Source organism: Archocentrus centrarchus, chromosome 11, assembly GCF_007364275.1.
Source record: "Archocentrus centrarchus isolate MPI-CPG fArcCen1 chromosome 11, fArcCen1, whole genome shotgun sequence".
In the NCBI taxonomy this organism is placed as follows: Eukaryota; Metazoa; Chordata; class Actinopteri; order Cichliformes; family Cichlidae; genus Archocentrus; species Archocentrus centrarchus.
In genome coordinates this window covers 15,978,106-15,996,573 of record NC_044356.1, presented here as the reverse complement: position 1 = coordinate 15,996,573, position 18,468 = coordinate 15,978,106, and the positions used below count along the sequence as shown (strand labels likewise).

Here is an 18,468-nt window from a genome sequence, read left to right as displayed (position 1 = left end):
TTTAAAACCTGCAAAATTCAAAACTCTGCAATGGCTCCAGAAACAGATTAGGCAGAAGGATTACATGGACTGTGGATGACTTGCCAAAAACTGTCCAAACCAGGGTGGATAATTCCTTCTGAGAAAATCTATTCCTTGTTGTATAAATTTACAGCCTAGCTCTCTGTTGTGGACAGTCTAAAAAAGTTCCATATGAATAGAAGACGGACCACACATAAGTCTAATATTGCAAGTGTGGACTGAGTGTGGTCGGCTCTTACAACCCCCCTTACGCGTTGATACATACACACCAAGTCAAACATCTGAATGTATCAACAGCAGGGGCTCTTCAGCTAAGTCCCATGGATGCTCTCACTGAGAGCAAACTCCTTCTCTATCACAGCTACACACACGTGCCTGCATAAACATCCACATAGAGACACACTATCGCGCAGGATGAACATGGGCCAAGAAGCAAGTAAAAATTTGTGCCAGTGAATAAATCTGGGACAACTGCTTCGACAACAAGTGGCACCGGCACACATAGAAACACGCACAGCATGTGTGGAGATTTAGGCCCAGGCACTTTGCAATCAGTGATATTGTTATTGTGCAGCACACCAGACACACATATCAATAAGATGTATGCCAATTCTACCTACACAGAGAATAGCACAAAGGCCCACAGAGGAATGCACAGACAAACATTGACAGTTGAGGAGGGTATAATTTTGAACAGCAAACAGCTGTGACAAACATCTATCTGTATTAGGACCAATTTAGACCTTGGGAGAGGATATTTTGGGAAAGCAGGGACATTCTGGATGGTTTTAATGTTGGGACACACTTTCAAGAGGTTTAGGAGTTAAGACAGGCTTACAGTGGGTTAGTGGTTCAGGTTAGAGTTAACGTTAGAGTTAGGATAAAGTAAGAGCAAGGGTTGCAATTAGGAATTTATTTGAGTGTCTAATGTAGGAGCTAGACATTTGATGAATATAATAAATAAAGATGTACAGAAAGATGTAGCTTTGAATGAGAAGTTATTAAATGAATTTTTACAGTTTATATTGTGCGGTATTTTGCACAGAATGCGCAGAGCATTATATGTGTGTGTGTGTGTGTGTGGGGGGGGTATTTTAATATATGTGTCTTGCTCTGGTAAGTGATTTTAATCCATTCTGGAGCACATATGTAGGTAATTTTTAACCTTGTTGCCAGTAATAAAACAGCTGAAATTACCTCCTGTTTTTCAGCTAATTTAAAGGTCCTCTTGTAAATCAAATCTACCAGCTACAGCCCTTGTGCTTTAAAATGACTCTCGGTTTGTGTTTTTTTTTCTGTGGGAAAAACAAGAAGTACTCCCCCTCTCTAAGCCATTGTGCATTTTGCTACAACAATATGAACCCACGGATGAAGTAAAATATGAATTTGGCTAAAATGATGTCACCCACTGGTGTTTGTGCCTGTCACATCTGGGTGTTTAGAAACCAGATGTGACGATCAGGGGGGGGGGTCTGATTGTGAAATGCTCATTGGCTAACAACTTGTCAATCACAAGTCCTTAGCTAATGAGCTTATCCTGGATATTCATCCTTTCTGAAACTCAGAATGACAAAAATTTACAAAACAGACTCAAAGTTTTATTCCCTGTGAGCTGAAGTATGTGACTGAGCCCATAAACTTGTCAGAGTTTACTGAGGCCCATTTTCCAATAGACTTCTATATTTGACACCACAGCTATTTCTTCAGTGGCCATTAAAAAGAATGGTAGCTTAAGGCACTTCCGTGTTGGCTTCACGTTCAAACCTGTGTTCATCATTTATGCCAGAGGTGGCCAGTTAACTTTAAAATTAATTGTCCAGCCATGCTTTGTCCTGTCTATGGATGAACTGCACACAGTGTGTGCCTAGACTTGCTGTAACACTTATCTTTTGCATCACCATTTCTTCAGAGGCTACATTCCCACTAAAAAGTATTCAAAAAAGGGTGTAATTGACTATAAATCACTCTTTATTTCATGTTTTCAGCATTTTACTTTGATTGGATATTTGTAGTAATGTTTTGTGATAAACGTTGGGAAAGAAAGCAGAGGTATAATATGCAGCAACAAAGCTGATACAAAGTAAGGGCATTTTTGCACACTGGTTTTTGCATAACTGGTTTAAATGTATATTTTGTTAAATGGTAAATATATTCTTCTCACATTCTCTACTCTGGTTTTAGTTTCTTGAAACCCTAACTTCAGCACTACCTGCAGTGCTTTCTCTATAATCCTAATCCATATTCAGTGTTAATACTCCAGCAGAACCATTAAATTCAGAATTACATGACTGCATTTTAGACACCATCCAAGTATATCTGCATTGTTAACTGACATTGCAACTGACTGTTATGATACTGACATGCTATGATTTTAATGTTTAATCATAACTACTCAAGTTTTCTTATCTGAATCCTCCCAGCATATGGTATTGATACACAGTGAGTTCTGTGTAAACAATTAGACCTCTTTTCTCATGTGTGAAAATGGCACCATGGTGTTTATTCAGACCCCAGAGGAAGAGGGCAAAGTAGCTACCCTCGTAATGGGCCAATTTTTGATTCCACTCCTCGACACCACCATGAAACCCCGCATTTTTCAATAGTTAAATTGTTCAAACTTATTTACAAAAAACTAACAGGAATTATTTAAATTAAATAATACGTATTGAAAGGTGTGTGGGAAAAAAATGTATTTTAAGGACAGATCGTATGCGTCTGTTTTAGACTTTTTTAGCGCCCAACCATCGAGCCTCTGTTCTGTCCTTGTACATCTACGATATATAACCTTCGGTAAGCTCCAAATTTTTGTCATTTCTCTTCACCCTTCCCTCTCTCTCATGACAGCCTACTTTTTGGAAAAGGAGTGAACTTGTCACGCATTAGGGAGTCCCTTTCTCTGCTGAGTGGGAGGGAGTCAAAAAATTTGGATGGAATTTAGGACATGGCAATTCTTCCTGGAAACTCTCTGTCTGGATGTCTCTCAGGGGAACTGAACTGAAGTCATCAATGAAAGCACCAGACCTTATGTTTTAAATGATCTGTGTATGGAATTTTAAGTCTACACTGTGTCTAGCAAACTGACCACCTCATTTATTTCTTCACTGAAAGGCTCACTCAGACTTGAGTGTTTGTTGCAAGTGTCCACCTTTCTTACACGTCTAAATGTATAACCACAGTGTGATGTATCCCATGGACTTTGACCTGATATTTAGTACTCAGAGAGCTTCTCAGCTTCTCTTATTAATTTATCTAGTGTATAGAAAACATATTCATTCTTCACATACCAGTCAGACAGGCAAACACAAAAACAGACACTTTCTGACCTTCATAGTTGAGTTTGAAGCCATGTGCAGAGACAGCAAAGTCACTGGTCAATCTCAAAGAGAAGACATGCCCTGTACTGGTGACTGGAGGAGGAACCTGGAAACCTGTTAACCTGCAGAAAAACAGAAATATATAAACTGACATGATCAACAAATTACTGGAATTTCAAAGTATGAGAGAAACAAGCCACTCTCTTTTATAGAATAGATGAAAGCCTTGTTGATGGCAATTTATATGAGGAAATATGAGAAAATACATAAACCAACAAAAGATAAAAAAGCACTCATCTTCTACTTAAAGGAGAGAAAAAAGAATGATATCCGTATTTGTTGACTGCTTAACAAAGAATATACAACCTACGTTTAAGTAAGTAGATACAGTAGGTGTTCTGTAGTTTTACTTATTTATTTTTCCGAGGTCAGTACCATACTGACAGAGAGGACAAATGGAAAACAGTAAAGATGGTTTGAAACCTGTTCTTAGTCCTCACCAATACAACTGCCTGGCATAGAGTCTCTGAGGCAGAACATAAAAACCCTTTCCATTTTCTTCTTAAAACACCTGCTTTAATGGGGGCTTTCAAATAATTCAAACCATCAGATCAAAGTGTACTATCAAAATTGGTCAGCCAGCTAGTAATAGTGAAATGGATCTGTGTGCAGATCAGTAAACAATAAAACAGGAGTCAAGTAGGAAGTCAAGCCCCTTTAAATGTGCACTCATCGTGTTTGAGTCTGACCTCGAAAAATACGCTTACACACAACCGCTCGTAGGTGGGCCTTTAGCTTTTAGAATTCCTTGAAATAAACAAGGAGGAAACGAAGAGGAGGACTGGAAGGCCAGCTCTTTTTCAGGTATGGAAAAGAGCCAAACTGTCTCGCTGCTGCTGCGACATATTTTTCTCGTGTCCCGCAGCTACCATTCTTCCTTTCATTTCACATCCCTCCCTCTTCCATTTCCTCCCTTCCTCTTTCTTTCGCCTCCTCGTTCTCTTCCCCTTGCCTACATCCACTCATACCATCCGTTCCTCTATAGTGTTAAGTCACCAAACTCATATTTTTTTTCCCTTCTGCTTTCACTTCCGCCACCCTTCCATATTTTCTCCCCCTGTATCTCATCTCCTCTATCCACTTCCGTCTGTGGCATTTATCCACCTAAATCGCCTTTCTTACCCTTCCTCTTTAGTTCTTCTAATCTCTTTATATATATATATATATATAATCTTTCTTTGTATCTATATTTCCTCTAGCCATACTTCCCATTTATTTGCTCGCTCCCTTTCGTAACAATCAGGACGCTGCTTATTAATTAACTGTGTTTTGTTCTTCCCCACTCACTGTGCATGTGTTATAACATAAACATGACACTTGAATACACCTACTATAACCCAGAAGACAAATTCAGTGTGGCCACTTGCGCACCTGTGAGTTGTTAAAAGTAATCTGCTTAATGTTACTGCAACAAGAGAAATTATGTCTGACTGTGACCTCTATCTAGTATTGAGACTTTAGCATAACACACATTCCCAGTTATGACAAAGTGCTTTTAAATTTTTAAAACATTCACACCACGCAGAGAGTTACTTTAATTTTGCATTCTCCTGCTTCCATCCTTGCACTCATTCTTCTTCTCAATCTGTCCTCCCGTTTTTCTTTCTGTCTCCACATATTAATTTATTAAGCTTTCCATCAGCAAAACAACCACAGTTAAGTCCAGAATCCTCCTCTCTCTCGATTCTACCTCTCTGCCCTTTCATTTTCTTCTTGTGCCACCTACCTTGCTTTTATGCTCCATTATGGGTCTGCTTTTATACCGCTCATCTTTTAATCTCCCTATCCTATTTCTTTTACCCCCTCACAACCTCCTTGTCATATTTATTCATTGTCTGCTGTCTCCTCTGCTTTCTTCTCATCTTCCTGTACCTCCATCTCACTTCCATCTTGCCTCCCTTTTTAATCCCCAATGCGCCACTTTTTCAGTTGTTAGTTCAGATTTGTTCCCCTCCTGTAAACTCCCTCTTCACTAATCATTCTCCCTACACTTCTTTCTGGTTACCCCCAACTGTCCTGCACCTCTTCTTGCAAGCTTCCATCTCTCCCGTCAGCTTGGTTTCCACTGCTGTCCGTTTCCCCCTGAATCGTTTTAACCCGTCCAGCCTCACATGTTGATTCTCATTTCTCAACTGACTCGCTCCCTTTCTATTTCTTTGTTCTCTCCCTTCTAATCCAAAACCATTCAAAGTGCAAATGGCCACCTTCTTAAAAGTACCCAACCATCTCTTTAATCTTCCTCTCCATTCCTAATCTATTTCTCATCTGTGCATTTCTGCCTCAGCTTCACTTCTATTTTTGGACATTTTCTGATCTCATCTTCAGTCAGTAAATCTTTGTCTTCCTCCCTCTTTGTTCTTCTGTTTGTTTTTCCTCAGCATTATTTAACTGGCCCTTTTGGCCTCACTTCCCTCTCCATTTTATCTGTCTTTACTGTGTTGCCTTTGTTGTAGTAAGAACATTATGATGATATGTGTATAATGATGCACAGTGTGTCACTGTGCTTTGACTCAAAACCAAATGCTTTCTGCACATTCACATTAAGTCTTATTTGTAATGCTACTGTAAACAATACAGCAGTTTATGCACGTGCGCATGTGAAGTTTGCAAAAGGAAAAAGCAGTAAGACACAAAGTTCAGGCAGTAGTCGTAGGAACCTTGGTAATATCATATTATTGTGTAACAATCAGTGTAGCAATAGCAAACTAAGTGCACTATGAGTGCACACGTGATATAGGTTTTTTGCATTTTAATCACTGTGGCAAACAATATACATGATAAAGTTGATTAATTAGCAACCTCTTGGATAATTAAGTCACAAAATGTCCAAATGGTTCAGCACTTAATGGCTTTTCTACTCTTCATTCAAAGTGCTCTTTATACTACAAACCACATTCATCCATTCACACAGTGTTTCATTATTGGCCTTAAAAGACTTTTACCTATTACATCTGCACTCACACACCAATGGATGTAATTTGAGGATCAGCATCTTGACCAGGGACACACACACACACACACACACACATTAGAGATGTTGTAATTGAACCACTGACCTTATGATTATCTGACAACCCGCTCTACCCCTTGAGCCAAAGCTGTCCCCTGATCTTCTTACTGTGTTTTACATGTGAATAATCATTCTTTCCCTTGATGAAACACATTTAGTCATATGTCAGTTCAACGTGATCTGATTTTACAGAAGGAATTCTACATTACAGTGATAACAACATTTCAACAAGCTATCAATACACATATACTGCAGTGTGCTATTTTTCCTATGTAGCAAATAATCTCTGGACCTCAGAGCAGAACCAATGACAATAGATATCCACATCAGTATTCAATATGTATTGTATACATGCACAAAAAACAAAACAGCCTGTGAAACAAGAGACGGCAATCTAACTTTCTTATTTTTGCACCATCATTCATTAATATTATTCTTATTATTGTTATTCTCAGAGAACACAACATTTCTGGGTGATAGTTTTGTGTGTCACAGCTCTTATCTCACATTACCAGCACTGATACCAAACAGTGCTTGGCCATGTGGCAGTCATAAGAGACCACACAAGCAGAAAGTCAAGTATTGGGAATAAATTAAAAATGTGCAAAGGTGAAGCCTAAAAGAATTCTCTCTGATATGCCAGTTTATGACGCATGTAACTGTGCAAAAAGATAAATTAATTAAAAAAAATGTACACATCACTCTTGGTTAGCATGTGTAATGCATCTGTTAGGAGCATGATGGTTTATGCTGGTAATTGTTGGTGCACATTTATTAACATTTTGTGGCAACAGGTGGCTATTGCATTCCATTGCATTCAAGATCAGCTATAGTCTGCCATGATGTCTAGAGCAAAGCTCCAAAGAAACACTCCCTCGGTCTTGTTTCTTGCTGCTATATCAAAAGATGATGTAAGCTACAGTATATGCAAATATCTTCTGTCACCACTCATTTATTCTTCTTCATTCACTCCACAAGACCTGTTGCCACTAATTTTCAGTCCAGTTCTTGTGTAATTTTGCACACCTCAAACTTTTCTCCATTTTCCTTTCTTAAGAATGGCTTCTTCACAGCCACCCTTTCACTGAGACCATTTCTGAGGAGGTTGAAGTGAATAGCAGAAGGGCCAGATACATCTCCTAGGTCCTGTGTCAGGTCTTTGTTGGATTTCTTAACGGCATGACCTACAGAAACAGTTCATCTGCTGTAGATAGTTTATTAGGCCCGCAACTACTTCTTTTGCCTGGAATTGTTTAAGGAAACAATGCACACCATGCTGAGACTTGTAGTAGCTCTTTGGTAAACACCCTGCTGGTGCAAAAATACAATTTTAAGCCTGAGAATCTCTGTTATCTTGGGGATTTTTCATAGATTTGGTTAAAGAAATGGGGACAAATCATGTGTTTTTGCAACATGCTGCTAGCAACAAAGTGCCTAAAGATACAATATAAAACTTGTTTCTTTGCTAAGTTGGCTGTTTTATATATATAGACACAACAGTGGTTCATAATTTGAGTTCATTGTTATTTTTTATGCTTGAATGATTCCCAGATCAGCCTTAAGTGGCTTAACAAACAAACAAGCAAACAAAATGTTCCACTGAAGATGGTCAGGTACAAGGACTGGACTGCAAATAGCAATGTCCAGAAAAAAAACTTTGAAAGACCTCCAGAAAGCCTGCACAATTACTTTACCACTTTAAAAATTACAAGGAAGACTGGCACCTTGGAAGCAAAATATAAAGAAACTAGAAGCACTTCTAGAGAGCGCAAACCTCTGCCAAGGCCATAGGGTCACTGACACTGTAATACGTGTATCTAAATACTGTGAAATAATCTTTCATCTTTCCCAGACAACAATGACCCCCTATCCTGCAATAGTGAAGAATCCTTAAAAAAATTTCTGGATCCAGATTGTGATCCAGATCACCGCCAACATTTAATCACTTCTTCCTCTTGTCATTTTCAACCACTCCACAAAATTTCATTGAAATCCATTCATAACTTTTGGAGTAATCCTGCTGACAAACAAACAAACAAACAAACAGATAGACAAGCAGAAAAACAAACCAACGCGACCGAAAACATAACCTCCTTGGCGGAGGTAATGAGGGGTGACTCAAAACTTTATTGTATGAAATGCAGAATGGGCCACAAACTGAGAATCCCGGTGCCAGTAGAAACTAAGGCAAATCACCTGAAAACGTGTAAGTAATGGCTTGGCCATCCTAAAAATGTGACCTGCGTACTAACAAAGTAGACTTCCAGCTCTGGCTCTCACATTATTGAAGCCCCCCCCCCCCCCCCCCCCCCCCCCCCCCCCAAAAAAAAAAAAAAAAAAAATCCTCAGTTGAATCTTTCAATATGTGGGACAGCCCAGCCACAGGATTTATGTGTTCTCAGATTTATGAGGTAAAACCAAAATTCTCTTACAGAAACTGAATGAAAGATGGAACAGTGGGTGTCTGGCACTCAAGGTCTATTCCTGTGGGAGTGTGTGTAGTACTGTATACCCGTGCATGCGCGTGTGTGTGTGTTTTGTGTGTAGTGAAATCACATTAGCAAGTGACTGAATGAAGCTAATATCAGCAGAGTGCCTTCTCTGTCACACACAAATACAAAAACATAAGAGGCAATGCATAAAAGAACACACAGACACACACACATGTATACACCGTTTTCTGAAAAAGAAGTTCTGTAAAAGAAGCAACAACACAGTATGGCTAATGTGATTGGCAAACCCCCTCCCTTAGATTCTCCATCTTTCTGTTTCCCCCTCCTTTCATTGTATGTTGTGTGATGGCATTTTTATTGCCAACAAGGGAAAGAGATTCTCAATTATTATCATTGCCATGAAGGAAAGAGCGATGTGGAAAAGTAAAACTGTAAAAAATTAAAACAGAGGGCTTGGCTGAGTAATTAATACACGTTTAAAATTTTGTGTTGCGTGAAATAAATTCTGAGATCAAGTCATATATGATATAAATGCCATCATTTAAACATATCAGTGACTTGTCTGATATCTAGCCCAGCTACACTGACATGTGCCTGGGGTAGATATTCATGTGAGTGGTGGAAGCATCTTTCATGTAAACTTACATTTAAAATCACCATTCATTTTTTAATATAACTGACCTTGTTTCAGTGAAGTGTAAAAGTGAACACTGATGATCAGAAGTGTTATTCTCTGATGAATTTAAGACTCAGTTTGATAAATAAAACCTCTTTCACTTCATTTTGCATGAATGGAAGGCCAAAAATGGTTATTGCACATCATCCCACAAGTAAACATGAGCTGCCCACCAAAGTACAAAACTAACTGAGATGTTGATGTCATGTTTACGGCCTGTTTTTATGCCTTAGACTTTCCGCAACACAGTGGCACAACATTATCTCAGCTGATTCTCATCAGCTCACATAAGCAGAAACATCACATGAACATCACCCAATCGGTACAATGATTTCATGGGTCAAAGACACTTATTTGCCTCCTGGCAAACCAAGCATCAAACCACAAGTCAAAAACAGGGCAAAAGTGCTGCAGGGGAAGGCCAGAAGGAAGAAGACAAACAGAACTGTGGAAATGTGTCCACTTGTCTGATGTATTAAATATTATAACAATATAAGACACAGGCATACAGGTTATAGGGATTGAAATAATATTTAACACAACAGTCCAATATAAGAGCTCAGTGATGCCCAGCATGCATAGGCTTGGTTTTCATAGTCCAAGCTGTTTTATTTTGACCCCTAGAACTTTTTACAGTATGCTGATGATGCTTTTCTATATTTCAATATTATTAGTTACAGTCCAACCAAAATAAAATCATTGTGTAAAGAGAATAACTTAAAAGCCATGGAGCATTACCCAGGATCTAATTTTAAAATGACAGTGAAATTAAAGCTGCCACAATCTGTTATTACATGCCTTTAATCAAACCACTCAAATATTGTTTTTTGATGGCTGCATTTACTTTATTCCTAAGATCAGTTTCTTGTGTTTCAATGCTGTTTCATCATGCAGTCTCTAGTTGATATTTATGTGATCATCACACAAGCTCACTCTCTTACACAAACGCCTAGTATCCATGAAGTTCATTCAGTCCATTAAGAGCATAATATTTTATGATAGCAGTTTTTTTTGTTACTTCTGCTTACACATATATACTGATCAAAAAAATTAAAGGAGCACTATTTACTCCAAATATAGGATCAAGTCAGTTAAACTTCTGCAATATTGATCTGGTCTGTTAATTAGTTTCAACAGCTGTACTAGAGGGGGACAGCCCCCAAAAGAGGAATTGTTTTACAGGTGGAGGCCACTGGACAGGGCTGTAGAAGATCCTTTACCCATCAGCAGGACCGGTATCTTCTCCTTTGTACAAGGAGGAACAGGATGAGCACTGCCAGAGCCTTACAAAAGCAAGCCACTGGTGTGAATGTCTCTGACCAAACAATCAGAAACAGACGTCATGAGGGTGGCCTGAGGGCCCAACATCCTCTAGTGGGTCTTGTACTCACTGCCTGGCACTGTGGAGCCTGATTAGCGTTTACCATAGAGTAACAGAATTGGCACGTCTACCACCACTGGTAGACCACTGGTAGACCCACTGTCAGACCCTACACTGGTGCAGTGGGTCCTGTGTTCCTCCTGGTGCACGACAATGCCTGGTCTCATGTCAAAAGAGCATGCAGGCAGAGGATGAAGGAATTGATACCATTAACTGGCTCCCACACTTGACCTAAATCAAATAGAACACCTCTGGGACATTATGTTTCGGTCCTTTTGACACCACCGAGTTGCACCTCAGACTGTCCAGGAGCTCAGTGATGCCCAGCATGCATACAAGCATGTGGGGGCCATACAAATTGCTGAGTACCATTTTGAGTTGGTGAAATGAACTTTCAATAAAATGTTCTAGCATGCTGCATAATTTTTTTTCAATTTGATTTTCAAGGTGTCTTTGAATTCAGCCCTCTGTAGATTGATCATTTTCATTTCCATCAAAGAATGTGGCACCCTTTTGTTCCTAACACATTAACCAGTCCCTATCAGTATAGATATCCAGCATGATTTTTCTTTACATTGAGATCTGATATTTTCTATATCACACTGGAACAGTCTAAACATTAATGGTTCAGTCTAAACAGTGCTTATCACTGTGTTTTCTTATGTATATGTTTCTGGGTGAGCACTGAGTGTTCACAGGGGCAGAGGACCAAGTGAACAACACTGGAGGGAGATACATATAGAAAACTTAGGTTTAGATCATACCGTACATTGGACGTCAGTAATCATAGCAAACAGTTTCGTCCAACCCGAGCAGAAGACAAGCGAAGTCCAACCAAGTAAGCAGAGAGGTGCACACTAGGGAACAATTTGGAACTGGTAGAAACAAATACAAACTCCAAACAAGATAAAACTGAGATGACAAGAAATGACTAGAAAGCCTCAATACATGGAGGAAAAAAGGCTATCTGGCAGGGAACAAAGAGATGTGGGGAAATATTTAAGAGGAAAACTGGAGGGAAACTAAAGGTACAAAGAGGTCAAAAATTGCAAAATAAAACATAAAATGACAAAAAGAAATTATTAAAAAAAAATCAAAAAGGGAGACACATGGTTCTATATTTAAATAAAGGTGAACACATTAAATTTAAATAAATAATTTTAAAAAAATTCAAAGAAAGAAGTGAAAAATGTGGATCCTCCAGATGTCACATTTCTGTCACCTAATTTAGATGTAGAATATTTATCAAGGCTTAAAATTGAAAAGATAATTGCATTTTAATGAACAATAGTGACGGTATTCCTATTGTTTTTGAAAAATAAAGAGGCTAACCATGCTTATCACTGTGACCAAAACATGACAACTGTGTTATCATGTTTTATATTAATGTTTTTAGTTTCTTATCAGATGTTTTCATTTCTTTGAAGAAAATTTTTGTTTTGCTCATGTTTTGCTCTACACGTTTCTGCTCTTTTAGAGTAATCTGTTAACCTGCAAATCAGTACCAGTAAAATAATGTACAGTACACGAACTGACAAATAACAATAAATGTATTTGTTTAATTACAAAAAAAAGAAGTTTTAGTTGCTGTTGGCGTGCAGGTCGTTTCTAGTTCCCTTTAGTGTTCCTTGGTGTCCCAGTCTCATCTGCATTTGTCCTTCATCTTACCCATGTTCCCCTGCCTAGTCCTTCTCCTCTCCCCTAGGTCAAGTTAACCCTTGTTTCCCATTCAGTTGGGTCTTGCTGTTTTATTGTATGTTTTCTGTGGGAAATATGTGTTGTGTTTACTTCCCCCGCCTCATTATGTCTGCAGTTTCCAGCCTTGTGTCCTACCTGTTATCTCTCCTCCAATTATCCTGTGAGCATGTATATTGTTTCTCACTGTTTATTGTTGCATCGTCCCTCGTACTTCAGTGCTTTGTGCTGCCGTGTTCTGTGTTTTTCCCCAGTCTCCTAGCTTGTATTCCTAGTTCCAGCCCTGCCCTGTTTTGCATTCTGTATTTTGGAAAGTCTTCAACATTAAAGCTGCCTGTTCAGTTTATGTTCTGTCTCCCGAGGCCTGCATTCTGGGTCCACATCCTGCCTGTTATGCAGCACTACATGACACTTTTTTTAGGATTTGAGAGGTATTTATATATATATATATATATATATATATATATATATATATATATATATATATATATATATATATATATATATATATATATATATATATATATATATATATATATATATATACACATAAACTCTTCCCCGTTTTCACCTTCATCCCCTCTTCCACTTCATGTCCAGTAGATTTATTTCCTTCGCTGGTGATCAAAGTTCAGGGTCTGTGGTGAGTGATTGATTAACAACACTTACCTTAGTGACACACACACACACACACACTACATGTGGTCAATAGTTGCTCTTGTGTCTTGTAAATTTGGCATCCACTACCCACCCTGAATTGTGTGCACATTTCGGTGTACCTATGTTTGCAGGATGGTCCTTGATATGGTGGGATGCAAGCCAGTAAATTAGCATACAAGTACATTCACAAGCATGGACAACCATATACATATGTCTGGCTCCATTCATCACAAAGAGAAAGGGAACAGAAGTAACAAAACAAAGATATGTTATCTTAGCATACCTTAGAGTTTACCTTGAATACCTTTAATTAACCATGAATAAAACAACTAAATCCCGTTAACCTTTTGCAACAAACAAGTTATCAAAACATTTTGATAACTTTTCTTTTTTAAAACAAACTTTTACACTTGCTTACTATTTGCCAGTAATCTAATATTCACCATTTCAAAGGTCACTGATGAAACTTTAATGCTGCTGCATACAGAACTGCATCACTGAATGAAGAACGATCAGGCTAATATTTACTATTTACCAACAAACACACTGTCTTATACATGAAAACATTCATTCATTTTCTCCTTTGTTTTCCTCGTATGACAGCCTAGACAGTAATGACGTAACTAAACCATTAGAACATGGCTCCTTTTAGGATGGTTCACAGGGCAGTTCTGGACCTCAGGCTGTATTGTGCCCGTGGTCTACGTTCATGCTCACTCATACACATTACTTAAAACTAAAAACAGGCAAAAGCCTGCATTTACTGTCTCTCTTTTTATCTTCTCTCATGCTACCAGCGTGCATCTGCTCGTGCATATCTCATTACATATCTGTGAGACTCTCTTTGTCACATTTATTGGCATCCAGCAGTGCAAACATCCATTCCTTTCATTCTCTTTCAGCATTGCAGTGATGTCCCAGGATGATAAATCCTTTTGTGTTGCAGGACCAGGGGGTTCTCGTCTTTGGAGGTGACAGGGGCCATCGGTGCTCTGTGTGCACCCCTAAGGAAAGGCACTCTGAGTGGGGTTGAATAGTGGATTAACCTTCCTGTCAGCCCCGGAGGTTCCAAGACAAACACACCAAGACTCACACTGATAATAATTGTGAAGTTGAATTCTGCTTGCTCTAGCTCTTTTAAAAAAATGTTTGACTATAAGTGTCAGTATTTCATGTATGTGTGGAATGGTTGGCTAATAATTAGAATTTCATAACAGCACTGCAATATAGTAACATTTTCTCCTTCTTATTGGCTTTCTGTTTCTACTTCTCCAAATTGATTTAACTAGAAGGGCACTCAGAGAGCGCAATCTCCTGCCAAGGCCAATGCCCTATCTCACAATTTTAAGGAAAGTGATCTGCACTCCATTTTTTTTTTTTGTTCTTCTTTTACCCGTGTTTCACCTCTCTAGCAAGTTTAATGAAATTCAACCTAGAACTTTTGTGCATAAAATTGCTGACAGAGAAACCGAAATAAAAACATTACTGAAAACTACAGAGAAAAGGGGGAAGGGAAAAACATTTAGCTTGCATAATTTAAGCCTCTGTGCAAGAAATTGTTTTAGAATTAAGGCCAGTAGAGTACTGTGGTGATACCTACAATAGCTTACATTTGCAAAGGAATTTCTTTTGCCACCCTCATACTATGCAGGAAGGACTAGGGCTTTTAAAGAATTATTTATACTGAACTATCTTAGGTTCGCTCACGAGACCTTCCACTAACAACACTAAACAGTATCCTTCTAGTGTTTCAAAGGAGATGCTGCTTCCACTATTAAATGATAAAGACCCACCACACACACACATGGACGGACACACACACACACATTTCCTCTGTTTGCCTCATTCTTTCTCTTTCAGACAGCTAGATAGATAGTGAGTGCTGCCCCCGTGAGCTAAAGCTTGTTTAGGCTGCTGGCTACACCATCGCTTACCATTAAACCTGACTCGCATACACAGAAAAGGGCAAACAAACACATGAATGCATATAATGGAAGGGGCACACATTAACACACACACGCAAATAGTTTGTGTGCCTGCAAATGCATACACCTGTATTTTGTAGATAGGTAGAGACAGATTGCAGGTGTCTGCTGGCATTTAAAGGGGAGGTGTCATGACTGACAGCACCTTAAAGGGACAGTCGTTAGAGAGATATATGGATGGAGGGATACAAAAAAGGAAAGACAGGATGAAATGGGATGTGAGAAACGGTGGGAGAATGTAGAAGAAGAAATATGATGGCAGAGGAAACACACACGTACATTCACACTTCAGTGGACTCTACATTGGCTTAGATCAAACTCCACCAACTCCAAAGCACAACTGCTAAAGCTAGCTCTAAACATCACCTTATACCAGATGTGTCTTCAAAATAAGTTGGGAGGTCATTGTTTTGGTTGTCCTTGAATCCATTAAGCTGTCTTTCCAATGAGTCTCTTGTCCCACCAATAGACTCCAATGCCACGTATTGTTCAGACAGATGGGAAAACTTTATGGCACCCTTGTTCTGCTATATGAGCTTAGTGAGCTCACAGCAGCTGGAAGTTCTGGTAGGATCTGCAAATGATGTCTATCAATGGGACAGGAGACTCAATGGAAAGGCAGCTGAATATCAAAGACAGAGACTTTTCCTCTGAAAAGCAGGTCATATGCCAAATTAAAATTGGGGACAATATCAGATCATTAGATCACCCACTGCAAATGAGTACAGTTTTTAAAATATCTGTATTTGTGTCTCTGTTGCCGGTGTTGGGCATAATGTCATTCTGTCAGATCGGTTAATTTAACCGTTCACTGATTTTGGGTAGAAACTGTGTTTACCACAATAATAATTGTGTAGCAATGCACAGTCTGAAGCCTTAAATTATACTAGACTAAAAAGAAAGTGCAAAAGAGGCATTTTAGCTAGAGATAATTGAGCTAATTAAAACTGTTGTTTTAAGGGTTGGATTGTAGAGGTCAGCTTATGGTTATTTTTTATCAATTTTTCATGTTTCACTGCAACAAACAGCCTACTATTCCTTTGTGTGTGATCTGTCTCTATTGAGGTGTAACCTTGCCTGTGGTAATAACTATCTTTTTCACTTGTTGGAGGCAACAAAAGGCCACACAACACAGACTGTCATAGATTCAAACAGCAGACCCACGCAGTGGACACACAATAATAAATCAACACACACGCACACAGAACATAATTCTAGGTAAACACCTGGATGTACATGTGTATAATGAGTGAGTGGTTCAATGTTACCACAGCTTGTTACCTGAAGGCTTTTAGCCATTTTTGTTGATTATGAGAACTAACTTTTATAATATTTCCAAATTAAAATTAAGCACAATAAAACCTGTTTTCATTTTGTGTGTTTTATCTTGGATTTGTTCATTAAATAACAGATACGTTGTGTCATCATGGAAGTTTTCCCCAGAAAAATAATGGGGAAAGAATTAAAAATTTTCTTACACTTATCCATGGCCGGGTGTGGGGGCAGCAGCCTAAACAGAGAGGCCCAGACCACTCTCTCCCCAGCTAACTCCTCCAGCTCATCTGAGGGAACACCAAGGTGTCCCCAGGCCAGCCGAAAGATATAATATCTCCAGCATGTCCTTGGTCTGCCCCCGGGGCTGTTCCCAGTAGCATGTCACCCAGGAGGAATCCTAGTCAGAAGTTCGAACTACCTCAACTGGCTCCTTTCGATGTGGAGGAGTAGTGGCCCTACTCTGAGCCCCCCCCGACCCAAATAACTGCACTCCTCACCATTTGTCTAACGGAGAGGCCAGCCACCCATCAGAGGAAGCTCATTTCCGCTGCTTGTCAAATCAGCTGGGGAGCTGGAAAAATTGCTTTTTTTCCAAAAAAAAAAAAAAGGAAAGGAATTTTTCTGTGTCATGAAATCATGGAAATATTCTGGCTGTCAATCTCCCGCTCCTATCTCCCCTCACTCGTGAACAAGACCCTTTTGTCAAGTGTCGACAGTTAAACTTCTCCACTTGTTGCAGAATTTATTCTTCTTCTCACTATTATTATTATTTGTGGGAGAGGGAGCTTTGGCTGCAGTGATGCGGACGTGATAAAGACCGAGAGCTCAGCATGAAAGCAAAGCTGTCAATTTAGATTTATGTGTCTGCCCTCACCAATGGTCATGAGCTTTAAGTAGTGACCAAAAGAACAAGATCATGCCTCCTGGGCGCCTCTTGGGTGACATGTTCTGGGCATGTCCTACCAGGAGGAGGCCCTGGGGCATCATATTTCTCAGCTGGCCTGAGAACGCTTCTGTGTCCCCCTGGATGAGCTGAAGGAGGTGGCTGTGGAGATAGAGGTCTGGACTTTTCTGCTTAGGCTGCTACCCCCGCGACCTGGTGCTGGATAAGCAGAAGAAAATGGATGGGTGGAGTATATAACATCTGCAAGAACAGTTTACAGGCTGAGCATGCCTGATCACGCCTGATCTCCTCTGGGTCGGGCCTAGATAGCACTGGATGGGAGATCAATGAGGAATAACAGGTGGTTTGGCCTGACTGTATCTCAGGGGGTGGAGCACATCACCTGCTGGTCAGAAAGTTGGTAGTTCGAGCCCTACCTACACCGGTCAGCAGGATTTTTAAAGGAATTTTTCTGGTATCCCAGCTGCTAGAATATTTTTGTGATTTGACGAGTTTTTTTAACAGTGCAGTACAACATAAACAATAATCTGTAAGGTAAGGAATCACTTTTTGCTCTTCAAGAAATACTGTATGGACAAAAGCATTGGGCCACACCGGTTAATCTTTGATCAGGTGTTTTTGGTTGCGTTGCCATGGATAAAAGGAGAAGTGAGGAAAGTTGCCAAATGCTGAGGTGCACAGTGTGCAAAACTCACAAACCCTCTGCTGACTCAATAACTCCAAACCTCCTCCTGCATCAATATCTGCACAAAAACTGTGTGCCAGGAGCTTCATGGCATGAGTTTCCATGTGTAGGTGGCCGAGTACTTTTATCAATATAGTTTACTACCTATATACAGGAATAGATGCTCAACTTTGCTTTAGAAGTAAAATGGGAAATCGAAACCCTGGAAATTAGAAGCCTAAATGACAGAAGACCCATCTCAGCCTGCAGATTGTAGAGCAGGAGTGATACGCACCTCTGAGTGCAATGATAAATTTCAGATATCAGCAACTTGGCTCAACTTCTTACTCAGCTCTCACCTCAGTACTTG

General features: G+C 39.5%; 1 protein-coding gene across 1 annotated transcript in view; it reads right to left on the bottom strand.

Annotated features, from left to right (window-relative positions):
* The window catches only part of csmd3b (CUB and Sushi multiple domains 3b), a 381,849-nt gene that overhangs the window by 250,800 nt on the left and 112,581 nt on the right, over positions 1–18,468 (bottom strand). Inside the window, exon 3 of the mRNA XM_030740552.1 lies at positions 3,345–3,457. Within this exon, the coding sequence (XP_030596412.1) occupies positions 3,345–3,457 (113 nt within the window). The remainder of the gene's footprint in view (positions 1–3,344; positions 3,458–18,468) is intronic.